The sequence below is a fragment of the Parasteatoda tepidariorum genome, chromosome 5 (genome assembly GCF_982258835.1).
Source record: "Parasteatoda tepidariorum strain Cologne lab strain chromosome 5, Ptep-v5.0, whole genome shotgun sequence".
Classification (NCBI taxonomy): domain Eukaryota; kingdom Metazoa; phylum Arthropoda; class Arachnida; order Araneae; family Theridiidae; genus Parasteatoda; species Parasteatoda tepidariorum.
Window position 1 is genome coordinate 101,255,045 of NC_141759.1, and position 15,813 is coordinate 101,270,857.

Sequence of the window (15,813 nt, forward strand, 5' to 3'; positions counted from 1 at the left end):
GGAGTGTGGAGTTTTATCTCCAAAACTGAGCCTGCCCTACCTTCAGAAGCAAGTCGAAAAGAAAGTCAAGAATACCTCTGGAGACGGGACAAAGCGTACACGTCAATATTTCTTAGTGTGGAACCTGAATACCGAAGTCTAATCTCGGAGACAATGGATGGTGCTGAAGCTTGGGAAATTTTAAAACAACATTTTGAGCCGACTACGAGAGCGAGAGTTATTCAACTCCTAGACCAGTTCTTCGACCTGAAATACACCCCAGGAGAAGAGGTTGGAATATTCGCTGCAAGATTAAAGAACCTGGTTTCTCAATTGAAAGAAGCAGGACATCCTGTTGACGACCTATACCAAGGATTCCAACTTATTAGATACTTACCCAAGGACTTTCAAGGTATAGTTCAGATTATTTATAGATGGGAGGACACTAAATTTAAATTTAAGAACATTTTAGACGAATTACTTTTGGAGGAGAGTAGACTTAAGCAACTTAATTTTGATTTAAATAATGTTAGTGATATTGCTTATAATGTTAATTCAAGTTTTAATGAAAAGTTAAGCATAACTAATAAGTTTAAATCTGGTTCTTCTAATAGTAAAGGAAATTTAGAATCTGCTAATATTAAGTCTAAATCCAAAACTAGTTGTGATAAATCTAAGATAGGACCTTGTTATCGTTGTAACAAATATGGTCATTTAATATCAGATTGTAAGCAAAAATTAAGGTGTAATTCAAATAATATAAAGAGTAAATTTAAACAAAATGCAAGTGATAATTCTTATTGTAATGTAACTACAAATGTTTTAGATAATAGTCTTTATATTGTTGAAGCAAATGTTGGCAATGTGAGTCATGAAATTGAGAAAGAAAGTTGGCTTTTTGACACTGCCGCTTCAACACATTTTTGTAATAATTTGGATTTATTCTTTGAATATGAAACTGTAGAAAATGCTTCTATGTCTTTAGCCATAGGTGACATTGAGAGCCCAATTTTAGGTATTGGAAAGGTGCAATTTTTTAATAAGTTAAATGGTAAAATGCACAGAGTAACTTTACAAAATGTCATGTATTCTCCTAAACTTAGAAGAAATCTTATTTCTGGTTCTGTAATAGAGAAAGCTGGAGGTTATTTTGTGGGTGTTAAAAATTGTATTTCTGTGTATAATCGGGTAAATGAGAAGATTTTCTATTGTAAAAGATTTAATGGCTTGTATTATTTTAAACCAAATGCCTATACTAAGCCTGATAAAGATTTAGTTATTGACAGAAGTGTTAGTGACTCGAATGAGCAATTGTTTAACGTATCTGTTCAGACAAATGATTTAGACATCTGGCATTTAAGGTACTGCCACATAAATTGTGATTATATAATTCAAACAAGTAAAAATTCTAGTGTGAAAGGATTATCTAATCTCAATTTTTCAGATAATAATTGTATAGAATGTAAACTAGCTAAATCTAAAAGAATTTCGTTTAAACCAATTTTAAGTATAAGGTCTAAGAAACCTTTGGAACTTTTACATATGGACGTATGTGGTCCAATGCCCGTCATTTCACATGGTGGAAGTCGGTACTTTCTTTCTATCACGGACGATTTTTCGAGAAAAGTTACTACTTTTCCCATTAAAAGGAAATCTGATGTTTTTGATTGTTTCATAAGATTTCAAAAGCGAACAGAAAGATTTTTAAACTGTAAAATTGTAAATGTTAGAACAGATAATGGTATGGAATTTTGCCATAAAGAATTTAGTGATTTTCTTGAAAATGAAGGTATAAGAGCTGAGCGTACTAACGCTTATACGCCAGAGCAAAACGGTGTTAGTGAACGCTATAATTTAACCGCCTTAGATAATGTAAAAGCAATGTTAAAATCTAGTAAATTAGGAGATGCCTTTTGGGCTGAAGCTTTACTATGTTTTACTTACACTTTTAATAGAATTTGTCATAAAAACCAAATTAAAACTCCCTTTGAATTGTATAGTGGAAGAAAACCATCAGTCACTCATTTGAAAACATTTGGTTGTTTAGCATTTGTGGGTCAACCAAAACAGTTGCGTAATAAACTTCAAATGAGAGCTAAAGAAGGGATTATGTTAGGATATGCAATGCATACGAAGGGTTATAGAATTTGGATTAAAAACGAAAGGAAACTTGTAGAAACAATAAATGTTCGTTTTGACGAAAGTGTAATTGGTGTGGAAGCTGTACTGGGCACCAAATTCATTAAACGCAATTTTGCTAGTTTTATACCGGAACGTCCCGATTTGGGCGGAAGTTCTTCAGATGAAGACTTAGGTAATTCAAGCTTAAAACCCGATTTAATTCCGTGTAAAAACATTTCATGGATTAGAAAAGCTGTACCCCGTCCAGATAATAGTCGAACTGATATTTATTATAACATTGAAGGAGTAAATATGAGATTAAGATCCTATAATGATGTAGAAAATTATTGCAACAGCAATAATATTAAGTATGATAGGGATTTATTTAATTTCAGTGGGAAAAATGCTTTTTCGGGTAAAGTTTCAAATTTTCAGGTTAATCATAATATAAAACATGAAGCAAATCATATTGAAATAAAAATTCCTAAAAATTATAAAGACTGTTTAAAATCTCCTCAAGTTAAAAATTGGGAATTAGCCATGTCTGACGAGATTAACACTATGAAAGAAAGAAAAGTTTGGGATTTGGTACCAACTCCTAAAAATAAAAGAATTTTGGGAAGTCGTTGGGTTTATACAACTAAAGTAAATGAAAAGGGGGAAATTGTAAGATACAAAGCACGTTTAGTTGCACAGGGATTTAAACAAATAAGAGGTGAAAGTTATGATGAAGTATTTAGTCCTGTGGTTAATTTTGTTCTTGTAAGAATGTTTTTCACAATATTAGTTTGTATGCTAGGATGGTATCATTCCCAATTAGATATAAAGTGTGCCTACCTTTACGCAAATTTGAATGAGGATGTTTTTATGTATCAACCTCAAGGTTTTGTTCATTTAAATAAGCAAGACCACGTCTGTCATTTAAAGAAAGCTATTTATGGACTCAAGCAAAGTGGTCGAGAGTGGTTTTTTTTGAACTGGATAATACACTTGAAAATTTAAAGTTTGTAAGATTGAAGTGGTGTAATTGTACATATGTATATAAAAATGTAATTCTTATAATTTATGTAGATGATATAATTATTTTTGCTAAAACAAAAAATGAAGTAGACAGTGTTATTAAACTTTTAGGTGATAATTTTGATTTAAAAATTTTGGGTAATACTCGTAAGTTGTTAGGTGTTGAATTTGTTCAAAAAGATGGTGAGATGTTAATACATCAAAAGAGTTACATCCAAAAAGTTTGTAAAATGTTTTCTAGCTTTAAATTTCCTTTGTCATCGTTGCCGATTACTAAGGGTAACTTATTATCAAAAGCTGACTGTCCATCTTCTAAAAACGAGTTGGATGAAATGGCGAAATTGCCGTTTCGAAGCCTTTTGGGTTGTTTGGCTTATATAGCTAATCGCACAAGACCGGATATATCCTATGCGGTAAATATATTATCACAATTTCAAGAAAACCCAGGTTTAAAACACTGGAATACTTTATTAAGATTATTAGGTTATGTTCAAAATACTCAAGATTATTTCTTAAAATTATCAAATATTGAAGAATTAAAAGTTAATTGTTACTGTGACTCAGATTTCGCTGCTAACAGGGATGACAGAATATCAGTAGGTGGTATAATATTGTTTTTAGATAAAACTCCGATATTCTGGAAAACTTTCAAACAAAAATGTGTGAGTCTATCTACAATGGAATCAGAATATGTGACTTTAACTGACGCTGCCAAAGAGGTAATATGGATTAAGCGAATAATAGATGAGTGTAGAGAATTGAATTTAGAAGACATAAATTTAAGTGATTGTATTATATTTAGTGACAATCAATCGGCAATTGATTTTTCTCATTCACCTATTGAAAATAGTCGAACGAAACACATCGACGTAAGGTATCATTTTTTAAGAAATTTAATTTATGATAAATTTTTTGCTGTTAAGCACGTTAGGAGTAAATTTAACTTAGCGGACATTTTTACAAAACCTTTAACCAAGTTAGAAGTGGAAAATTTCTGTTCAAAAGTATTTGTGAAAGTTTAATCTTTTGGGTGGTTTCAGGACTGAAACAGCTTAAGTATTAGTTTAAGGAAATTAAATATTTCTTTAGTTTATTGAGGATTTTGATAAACTGTATATGTGTGTTTTTTTGTAAAAGTTGAAGGCATGAGAGGGGGCCGCATGTTAGACAAATAATAGGAGTTAAAAGGTATGAGGTTCGATTTTCCGTCGTCGATCTCATGCATTCAACTTGCGTCGGTGACGTCATGGTCTGCGGGGATCGGCCAGCTTATTTTCATTTGCTGTTGGTCGTTCTTGCGTGGATCATGACGTCACCTGCTATCTGTATTTAAGCTTCTGTTGAAGCAGATCATTTTGTATTCTTTCTTTTCGTCACTCTGTGTGTGACATTCTTTATTACTAATGTTTTTAAATAAACTCATTTATTCAGAAACTTCGTTTCTCTTTTATTGTTGACATGACAAATATGATATTCTGCGAGAATCTCGGCTGTCATTTTTAACTTTATATATATATATATTATATATATATGATATGATATATATATGATGGCTAAGCAGTAGCGCTTCGCGCTGTCGTGCCACAGGTCCCTGGTTCGATCCTCGGGCCGGGCAAGGCTGACTCAGCCTTTCATCCCTTCAGTGGGTCGATGAATGAGTACCAAGCACGCTTGGGAACTAAACACTGGGGGTTCCGCGTTCGGCTGACCACTTGACCGGTACATCTGCTCCTGCACCTCAGAGCCCAAGGTCAAGAAAACTGAGATGGGCACAGTAGGCCTTGACCCGCAAGGGCTGTCGCGCCGCTGAGTTTAGTTTTATATATATATATAAATAAATTTTTTGTTGTTTTTAATCATTAGTTTTGATGGTTATTTATAATTGCTAATAAGTTTTTTGAATACAATGAATGCACTTTTTCGCCAAAGATTCCAATAAATAATTATGAGTAACAGCCAACTGACAGTGTTTAATTAAAGACAATGTTTAATTAAAGTACTAGTTTGCTAATCTATTGAATTATATTAGCTTGACATTTTATTAACTAACCATTTTACTTAGTTTGTGTAATAAATAGCTGTTATGGACACAGATCAATTTGACATTAACTGTGACATTTATACTGTATTGCACAAATAATTTAAATTTTATCAGGTCATTTAGAATTCAAAGTTTTCTTGAATAGAGTTATAGTATTGCCTTATTTCTTAATAGTTAATATACTATCTGCATAAAAGTAATTCAGTATTTACTTCTAATATGTAGTTATATTTACTATGAATGATTGTGAAGTTTTTTTTTTAAAATTTACCTCTAGGGAGTGATCCGTACTTAATTTTATAGAAATTTAAATTTCCATATTAAGATCCAAATTTAAATTTATAGAGATAATTCATTTCAAAATTTAAATTCATAGAAACTGTTCTTTCACCAAGATTTATTTTAGAAATGTCTAAAAAAGTTTTATTTAGAGTAATATTTTTGATTCTTTATCAAATTATTGCCTTTATTTTAAATACATAAAATATAGTTTTTGCTGGAATTGAATTTCATTTTTCCTAAAAGCCTCCTATTATAAAACCAAGATCTACCTCTGGCTTATGAATAATTTATTTGTTATTAATAATTATTAGTATTTATTTTAAATATATTCTTGTATTCATTTTGAATGTTAACTTTTTTTCCTTTCTAATTGCTTCTTGGAAAAAATACAGAGGTATGTGTGAAGTTTTTTTCTCTCCTAAATCATTTATACATATTATGCAAACATTTTTAATAATTTAATTAAAAATAAAAAGTCTTAATTTAAAAAAAAGAAAAAATTTGATTTAGTATGTTTCTATTTTTTGGTACTGGATTATAATTTTAAGTTAGCATATAACCGTGAAGAACTAGAGGCCTATTGTACATAATCCACTCGTGACAACTATATCACTTATGACTTTCCAACATAAAGCATAAGAAGGTTTTAAAGAGGCACTAGACAGTAACAAAGATAATATAATTCATTTAACAAATGTAAAAATTTCAAGCTAAGCTAAGTTCTAAAGGCATAACAAAATACATTAATTCCATGAAATCAGTACATGGTATCCACAAGCAAGAAGAGGGCAAATAACACATTTTGTGTCGTACTTAAATTATTAGTCTAATTATTTCAGAAACGTGTCCACTTCCGCAGGAATTTTGATGTGAACTGATTGCCATTTGATTTGCTGATGTGAATCTGTCGAGTCTCAATGTCCTGTATGTTCCCATGACCAATCATACCTCTTGGGGTACTGATCCAGGAGTTTCCTTGTCTTCTGGATTGGTTCAAAATTACAAGACTACGAAGTAGAGCATTAGTAGTCGAAAACTCCAAAATTGGGTTGTCTGTTCAAAGATGGTTATAAAATATAAAATCAACCTTCTGTGCCATCAACAAGGTTCCAAGTTGCTGCATACACCTTTATGTTATTAATAATATCATTACCATTATTAAACAGCCGACCCAATTTATAGTTTACGGCTACCAATGTTCAACTCTGTAGCATTGTAATTTTGAACCTAATCCAGAAGACAAGGAAACTCCTAGATCAAGTATTGGGAGACGTTTGTCTGGAGGGCTTTTTCATGGAACTGACCCGCATTTGCATTACAGGGAGAGGAAAACCTCCCATGGTCAGCCTGGGGGCAGACTTTAATCCATGATCTACCTCTGCACCTGCTTCATCTCATTGTGAGGCGAGTGCTTTATCCCCTGAGCTAAGACCTCTCGCCAGGCACTTTTAGACACTCGACACACCAGGTAGTCGACAGATTTAACATGCATCAGATTAACATGCTTTTTGCAACAGATCTCACTATTTCAATTTAAATATACTTTTTTGAATGTTGTTTAGATAGTAAATAATTTCATATCTTGATTGTAATGTAGTTTTTTCTCTCTTGTTGTACGTAGAAGGAACACGATCACACGTTTTTAGAAAGCCTTCAAAACTGCTGCCGGGAATGGTACAATGAGCGAGATAAATTGTTGCGCTCTTCCTTCCTCACTCCTGTAGGCACCACCGTTTCTGGACTACGTCGCTGGACAGCTTACGTGTCGTTTCTTATCGAGCTTTACCGCCATGTCAAAAATCAACATTGCCAAATTATACAGCCTTCTGGTGGCAACCAGGTCATTGGTCCTCATCCTAATTCGCCAATGGGACATTTAGCTTTGACACTTCAAACACTTCTTTATGATTGTGCTAACATCATATTAAAGCCTCCATCCCTCAATAGTGAAGGAGAAGTAAGATTTTTGATAGTACTCTTATAGATGATTTTGATTTTTTTTTTTGAAAAGATATTTTGTGAAATTCTTAGTTGTGAAACTCTTAGTGAGTTGGAAATTCAGATGTATAGTGCATAAAATAAAAATACTTACTACTATGAGCACATGGTGTGTAGCGTTTTTAAAAAGTGCTTGAAGGGTGCTTATTTTCGTTTTTTAAAAGTCCTTATATATACTCCTTTCATTGGGTGTATTATTTAAAAAGTTCTTAATTTTCCTTTTTTGAAAATGAGATTTTTTTTTTACCATGCAGGTTTTCGCTTCGTGTTATTTAAGAGTGTGCTTTTCACTTCAATATTTTCGCAATTCAATCAACCGCAATCCATTTCTGCCTACCGTTTGTCCATAGCGTATCAAAGTGCCAATCATTTTACATGTTTGATGAAGTACTTGCGAGTGCGCGTCTACTGAGCTGAGTTTGGTGAGATTCTAACACACTCATGTGCAACTCTGCTGCAGTTTGCAAGATATTCTCAATTGCAGGTTTAATTTTCCACTCTCTGAAATCGAACGGAAAAATCTCTCGATATTTTTATGGTGGCTAATATAATCAAGAAAAAAGCCCTTTGTCTGAAACTAGTTATTTTATAATGATTATGTAAAGTGTTTGCAAATTATTTTGCATTTTGTTGATCTAAATAGTGCTTAAAAATATTTTTGAGTACTTAAAAGGTAATTAAAAGGTGCTTATTTTTTGTTGAAAGTTCTGGTTAGGTCCCCTGGAGTAACTTTTGATTTAATGAGCAGATCTTCACGTTCTGGAACTCAATCTTAATGGTTCTAGGAGGTGACTTTAAATACGCTAATTACTTTTTGCAGGCACTATTTTAAATTGAGAAATCTGACTTCCTCTGAATAAACATACCTTTTTTTCCACGGATTTGGATTTATGCCCCTGAAATATAAGGGCTAGCCGCAATCTGGGGAATATCGTCTAAGTAGTTTGGACCACTTAATGTTAATTTTACTTTTATCCTATTTCACCATAATTTGAGAACTTTTTAAGTGGATTTAAAAATATATCCTTAAAGTTATAAAATTTCTTTCTCTAAAGATAATTTCATGCAAAATATAATTTTTAGTAAATATTTATTATTTTATAATTTATTTAATAATAATCAAAAATATATTGAATTGTAAGGCAGAAAATTTTTTACATCATTTTAAGGAATGTAATTTTAAATGACAAAATTTGAGCGAAATCGGTCAAATAGCTTGTGTATTTTTAAAATTCGATTAGTGTCAAATAGCTTGTGTATTTTTAAAATTCGATTTCTACTGTTCGCTCAAATGTTCTATTTTGCCATTTAAAATTTCATTCTTTAAAATGAAGTAAGAAAATTACAATTAAAAATGTTTTTGATTATTATAATGTAAAATAATAAAAGATAATAAATCCATACCAAAGTTATATTTTGCATGGAATCTTTCACCAAATGAATTTTATAATTGTGTGCAAAAAGCTTTCAATTCTCTTAAAAAGTTCTTGAGATATGGTTAAATACACAAAAAGTAAAATTAACATTAATGGGTTTAAATTTTGGACTGCTCTCCTTATCAAACTATGGAGACCATATTTCTCAGACATCAGCTACTTCCTATATTTAGGAGTCAGATGTCCGAATCTGTCAAAAAAAGGTATGTTTATTCAGAGAATTTTGTGTCTAATGTCGTAATTTAAATAATTGTTTGCACTGATTAATTATCATATTTGAGCTTAAGCCCTTGAACTATTAAGATTGAGTTCAAGAACATTAAGATCCGATCATTAGATCAAAAGTTATTTTGTGTGGTTCGTTGATTTTCTGCACACTGTATAACCCTGCTGTCTAGATGTACAAGGGTTGAACAAAATAATTGAAGCACTTCTATGCTGAAATATTTTTTTCATATTTATCAAGAAATATTTAGAGAATTAGTTTAAAACTTCAGAAGCATTTTAATCATGTGCTCGACGTGATAATTCTATTGTCTTTTTTATAAATTTTTCAGCAGTTATCATTAATGATTTTTGCATATTTTTTAAAATCTCTATATTTTTACTACAATATTATTCATTATAACTCATGAATCTCAAAATGTTCATTTCATTAACCTCTTTTTGATGCATCTGATTTGCGAGATTTCGTTGTAAATACATGCAATTTTACTATCAGTCTTTTTTTTTTTTTTTTTTAAATTTTGCTGTGAAAAAGGAGAAATATGTAATTTTTTTCAATATATATATTCTACGTTGATAATTTTTTTTTTTTTAAATTTTATAAATATTACTTTTGTTTACGAAAATGGCAATCTTTTGTTTATTTTCTGCATACAAAAAGAAAAATTCGGATAATTTCTTCTACTTGCAATCACATGCCTGATATGTATACATATATATATATATATATATATATATATATATATCTACATTTTTTCATGGTATATTTAGTCTTTAGCAGCTTTAGTAACTCTTGTTAAAAGTTTTTTTTTATGTTACGAAAAATTAACTCAATAAAATATTAATACTTTATTTTTATAGAGATGTATCTTAAATATCATAAAAAGAATCTTAATTTTTAATACTTTCGCTTATTTGAATTCATTTTTGTAAACTTCTTTTATTGACACAATTGATGGACGTATAAGCAATCTACTTTGCTTCAAGTTGTTTCTAGATATTTACCAACGAAGTTTTTTTTTTTCAAGTTATGACAACTGACCTTTAATGATTACATTTTAACAAATTTGATTCAATTGATAAGGACTATCCTTGTCCAAAAGTTATTGTTATTTTGTAACATTTGATTGCTGATTCAGAGTTGAGTATTGGATTGTCATAGCTGCCAACTCTACTGGATTTTCCCAGTTTCTCCTGGTCAACTGGTTTAATTAAAATTCTCCTGGTTTTTGTATGAATTATTGCTTGAATATTTAAATTTTATTCAGAACTCTCTTTTTAAATAAATTTTAAAAAATCTTCTATCTTTGATGAATTAAATGCTCTCTATTTTGATAACTATGAAAATCCCTAAAATTCCCTTAAACATTTAGTACATTATACAACAATTAACATGAAATTTATATTATTTCGTAAAATCTACTGGATTTTTTCCTACCCATGTTGGCACTATGGATTGGAAATAATCCAGATTTTTTTTGTAACCGTGATTGGGAAATCCAAGGTTCAGAAGTTTGAAGAAATCATTGATCACATTTATGGATAAAAATTCTTGTATATTTCATTGAAAAGTATTAGAACTAGAATTTATGCTTGACATCTCTTTCATTTGTAAATATCTTTTTTCCTGTAGAATAATAAATGTGATTAGATATAAAGGTAAACTTATACATAATTATTCATTTAAATTATGCTGCATATAATTTATTTAAAATTTAATGTTTTGAATTTATGAAGACATTAATTTTTTTGAAATGCATTATTTATGATTTTACTAAAGAAATTTTCAGTATTTTTGAGTAGGGATCACAATCACCCCTGTGATCTAAACCTCAGTCTTCAATTGCTCTCAGAGTTTTCTTTCATATATTTTTATTGATGTAAATTTTTTTACAGATTGATATTCTCCGCCAAATGTTAAATATGGTTGGAAAACAGCTGGAAGTAGACTCACCGCAGCGTATGCAGCAGTTGGTTTCTAACCTGCGTGATGCATTCATTAGTCCGTCCATTAGTGCACAAATACGAAAGACACTGCTTGAAGTAATTGAGCTTCATGCTAGTAATTGGCAGCTGGATCTGCCCCAGACCATGTATTATTTTCCTTACACTAAATTGTCTTTTCACTAAAAAGAGTTTGTGTGTTTTGAGTGAGAATTCTTTTGTAGGAACAAAAGTTATTCCTATGAAGGAAAAAAAATGCTGTTTTTTCCCCCCTATTGTTTCTAAAGGAGAAACAAAGGAACAAAAATTTACTAAAGTATTTGTGATTAGTACTTAGATATGCCACTGAATATAGAATATTCGGGGTTGTCACTCCGCAAGGAAAACCTGGAAAATACTGGGAATTTAAAAATCACCTAAAATAACAGGAAAAATAAAGAGAATTTAAAAGTCATAACAGGGAATATAAATAATAACAGGGAATATAAAGATTTTAGATTTAGATTTGAATTTAGATTTTTTTTTTTCCTTTGCAAATTAGGAAAATACAGGGAAATTTGTTTCTTTTTTTCTCTAAGTTTTTCCGGCAATTGAAATTAATAAATATAGTTAGCCCAATATAACTCACACAAAAGCACAATAATTGTTTAGTTCCTCTTAATATATATTGTGTATAATATTTACTGGGAAAACACAGGTAATTTTTTTTCCAGATTTCAGTGGCAACTATGATATTGTACTTCTGGATAGTTTGCATTGTTCTTGAAAAAATTTTTTTAAATAATTTTTTTCTCTTTTTCTGTAAACAAATTTTTTGTTTAGGATGTTAATGTCTTAAGTTGTACTCCTACATTAGAGACTAAATTTTCAGATTCGTTAATTGTATAATTACCTGCTATCTGTCTATTCTTTATACCTTTTGTGAACAAACATTGCTGCGATTTTGAAATAATGTTAATGTTATTTCAAATGATTTATCAAATTCAAACTTTAATTTCTGATATATATTTTTACTGTCTTAAATTTCTAATATAATTTATACTAGGACAAAATAAGCATAATAGAAATGGGAACATATGTTGACTCTATAACAGTAAAACAATTAGTTTTGTTACCTAAACCTTCTTAGAATAGTTTTATTTTTGTTCCTTTGTTTCTCTCTTGGAAGTAGAGTTCTGATATTTTTCTTTTTGAAACATTTAAGTTCTTATTTCTTAATGTAGTGCTTTAATATCCAGTTTTTCTAGTGTAATGTGTTCTTGATATGTTGTATTATGTCTAATTTTAGTTAACTTATTTTCACACTTAGATTTTGTCTTAACAGCATTTATTTCTCAGTTTTCTTCGAATACTTTTTATTCATATCTTTATTAATTAATTTGAAAAGCAGTCATATTTTAACTGTGTTATTGGAAAACTTTTGAAGCTTTATAATTATTAGATTTTCTCAAAAAGAAAAAAAAACAGAATATTTATCGAAGAAGTAGAATAAATCCTTTTTGTTTAATTACTGCTATTTTTTAGTAAATTTATTAGAATTATTTTATTTTGTTTAATCAAAATAGAAATACATTCTTAGTTTTTTTAGTTCTTTTCTGTTAATTATGCTCCATAGGCTTATAAATGGCTCAAAGTTTTCCTGTTAACATGGTTGAAAGTTTTTTTTATTTTTATCAATAGCATTGATGAAACTCTCTTTTAAATGGCTGAAACACATTATTTTTTTTTATTTATCTTAGAGAAATGTAGGAAAAAAAGAAATTTTATTGTTTATTTTTTTATTAAAAGATTATGGTGAGCATATTTCACGAGTGAGAATTTATTATTATTATTATTTTTTTTTTTTGATTATTAACATTTATAGAAGATTTTCTTTTGTTCATATATGGTTAAATGTTTAACCTATTTTATTTTTTTTATGAAAAGATTATGTTGAACATCTTATAAAAATGTGAAATATATTTAAAATGAATGTGGAAGAATTTTTTTTTTTTATTGAAAATTATTAACCAAGAAATTGTGATTTTTATAAAAAATGTAATGTAATTTTGTAAGTAACTAGTCATGTAAAGAATGAGTGTTTAATTTTGCCATAACTGTGCCTTAAATTTAATCTAATGAAAAAGAAGTGGCTTGTTTTTGTATACAAGTGAGATAAAGCAGGCATTATTCTAACAATCTTAACAATTGCTTCCTTTTTTTAAGAAAATTTCAGTTTTTTTAAATTTTTTTTCTGCTTCCTTCTCAATTTAGAAGTTTAATAATAAAACATAAGTGCGAAATATTATAACATTAATACCATAAAACGTCTACCGTGACTTTTGACAATGATTAAAACTGTATTGTCATCTACAAAATGTTTTAATAATTCTTCTGTAACTATATTTATACCTCTAAATTCAATTTATTATAGTAATGCCAAGATTCTCGTTTTTATTTATAAGATATACTGTGAAATTTTAAGAGTTGTTTAATATCAAGCTGTTTACAATACTAGAGGCTATAAATTCTTGTATGACTAGTTATACAATTCTTATTTATTTGAAAAACTTTCTATTTTTAAATGAGGAATAATTGTATTGGTATTTTGTTTAATTGCATTTGATTTATTGAAATTTTTTATTTTATTATTGTAACATGAAACTACGAAAAAATAATAGTTGCTGCTTTTCTTCAAAATACTAATAATACGTTTATAAACTAATTTTATGGTGTATTTATAACTACTTTTTTTTTCATAACGTGTGTATATTGGTCATTGTGTTTGATATTTCATACAAACTTTCTGTGATACTGTATTTTGTTAGTTAGCTTTCAATTTATGATAAATTAGTTAATGGTTCATATAGGTATATTTCACTGTATATTTTGAAGCTTTTTCTGGGCAATAACATATTTTTTTTTGTTGTTGAATTGAGAGTTGTTTCATGTTGCATTTCTCCTATTAAGTGCTTACTAGATTATAATATGTGCCAATATCAATTCTGTTTTCTTTTTAAGGGTGATTGTGAATCAAGGAAATCCTAACATTCTCCGGATTTTGATATCTTAAACTAGAGACACACAGTTGAGATTTCAAAGATTGATTATATTAGTTCAACTGGGAGTAAGTGTTCAGATTTTAATTTTTTGATTCTTTGAAATTTTAGCTAAAGTTTTCTATAGTCAAAGAACCTTCTGGGAACATGTTTCTATCCTTAAATAGTTTCATTATCTGGTGTTTTGCAATGTAGTGAATTCAGCAAGTCAAAATGTCACTTTTTCGCATGTGACTGAAGGGTAATTTTAAGTTCTTTACAAGTGGGTAGATATGAAAATATTTTGCAATATTCTCTTCCTTCCAGTTTTTGTAAATTTTTCAAGTCAAAATATGACTATGGTTAAAAATAATGTAATCCGCATTAATGTAAAAGTCTTCTTCAGACAGAAAATGAATTATAATTGTTAGCTAACTGAAAATGTTATGAACGAGATTGCCTTAAGCTACTTTTAAATATTTTTACCTTCATTGAAATGTGTTTAATTCATAGCTGCAAACTTTACTGGATTTTTACAGTTTTTCCTACTCAACTGGTTTTTGTACATTTTAGAAAGTTCCCTAAAATTGAGTAAGTTTTACATATAATAAAGCTATCCTCATTTATAAAGTTTTTTTAAATGTTCAGTTTATTTTCATTCAAAACTCCCTTTTTAAATTAATTAAAAAATATTTTAACTATCTTTGATGAATTAAATTGCTATTACTATTTAAAATTATAAGTTGACATAATACATACCATTTTAAGTTCATTTAATGTTAATCATAGGTGGATTGCAGTTTTTCCCTAAAATATTTAGCATATTATGCAACAGTTATCATGAAATTAATATTTTGTATAATCCACTGGATTTTTTCCTATCCATGTTGGCAGCTATGTGTATAGATGTAAAACTGTTTTGAAAAGGATCCTTAGAGTGGGGAATAAGTTTTTGTTAATTTGGTCTAAATTAGAAATGTAGAAGGAAAATAGGAAATTTTTGTTGAGGATTTCATTTGATAACACAATCACCTCTGATTTTTTTTGATGCTGGAAGTTCTAACTTGTATATCCAGGTCACTAGTAGTGTGCAATATTGTAAGTTTTGCAATATGGAAATATTAATTGCATTTTCTAGTCTTCCAAGATTTGTGAATAAAATACTTAATGTTAATGGAGCATTGTATTTTTTTCTTCTTCAAATGAGCTATCTGTATGTGTTCCCAGTACCCTGCCAACCAGGCTAACCCGGCCCTAGTGTGGTAATATTTTATTTTATAACCGTCGTTGAACAGCCGACCTAATTTCATGGGGTTACGACTACTAATGTTCAACTTCGTAGCCTTGTAATTTTGAACCCAATCCAGAAGACAAGGAAACTCCTGGATCAGTACCCCCAGAGGTATTGATTTGTTATGGGAACATGGAGGACTTTGAGACTCGACAGATTTAATGTGCATCAGTCACCATTTTCTACACGGGGAGTCTGCGGCCGGTGAAGATCGAACCCTCGGACATGGGATGCTGTTGGATTTAGGCTACACTAAAAATTTGAAGTTGCCTCTTCTGAAAAGGGATTTTATTTTCTCTGTGTTAACCTACCCAGAATTATCTGAACACAATTTCTCTATTCATTCAGTGACTTATAATTTAAATAGTAGAAAAAATATTAATAAGTAAAATTCAGTGCCTGCCATTAGAAAAAAAATAAGTGGTTTCAAAGTTCAAGTTTTAAAATTTGATTTTAAAG

At 29.5% G+C, this 15,813-nt stretch overlaps 1 protein-coding gene across 2 annotated transcripts in view; it reads left to right on the top strand.

Moving 5' to 3' along the window:
* LOC107443005 (MIF4G domain-containing protein A) overlaps positions 1-15,241 on the top strand; it is a 45,365-nt gene extending 30,124 nt beyond the window's left edge. For both annotated transcript variants that reach the window (XM_016056737.4, XM_016056736.5), the window contains exons 6-7: positions 7,065-7,400; positions 10,999-15,241. In XM_016056737.4, coding sequence (XP_015912223.1) covers positions 7,065-7,400; positions 10,999-11,232 — 570 coding nt within the window. In that variant the 3' untranslated portion in view covers positions 11,233-15,241. The remainder of the gene's footprint in view (positions 1-7,064; positions 7,401-10,998) is intronic.
* Positions 15,242-15,813: the final 572 nt, after the last annotated feature.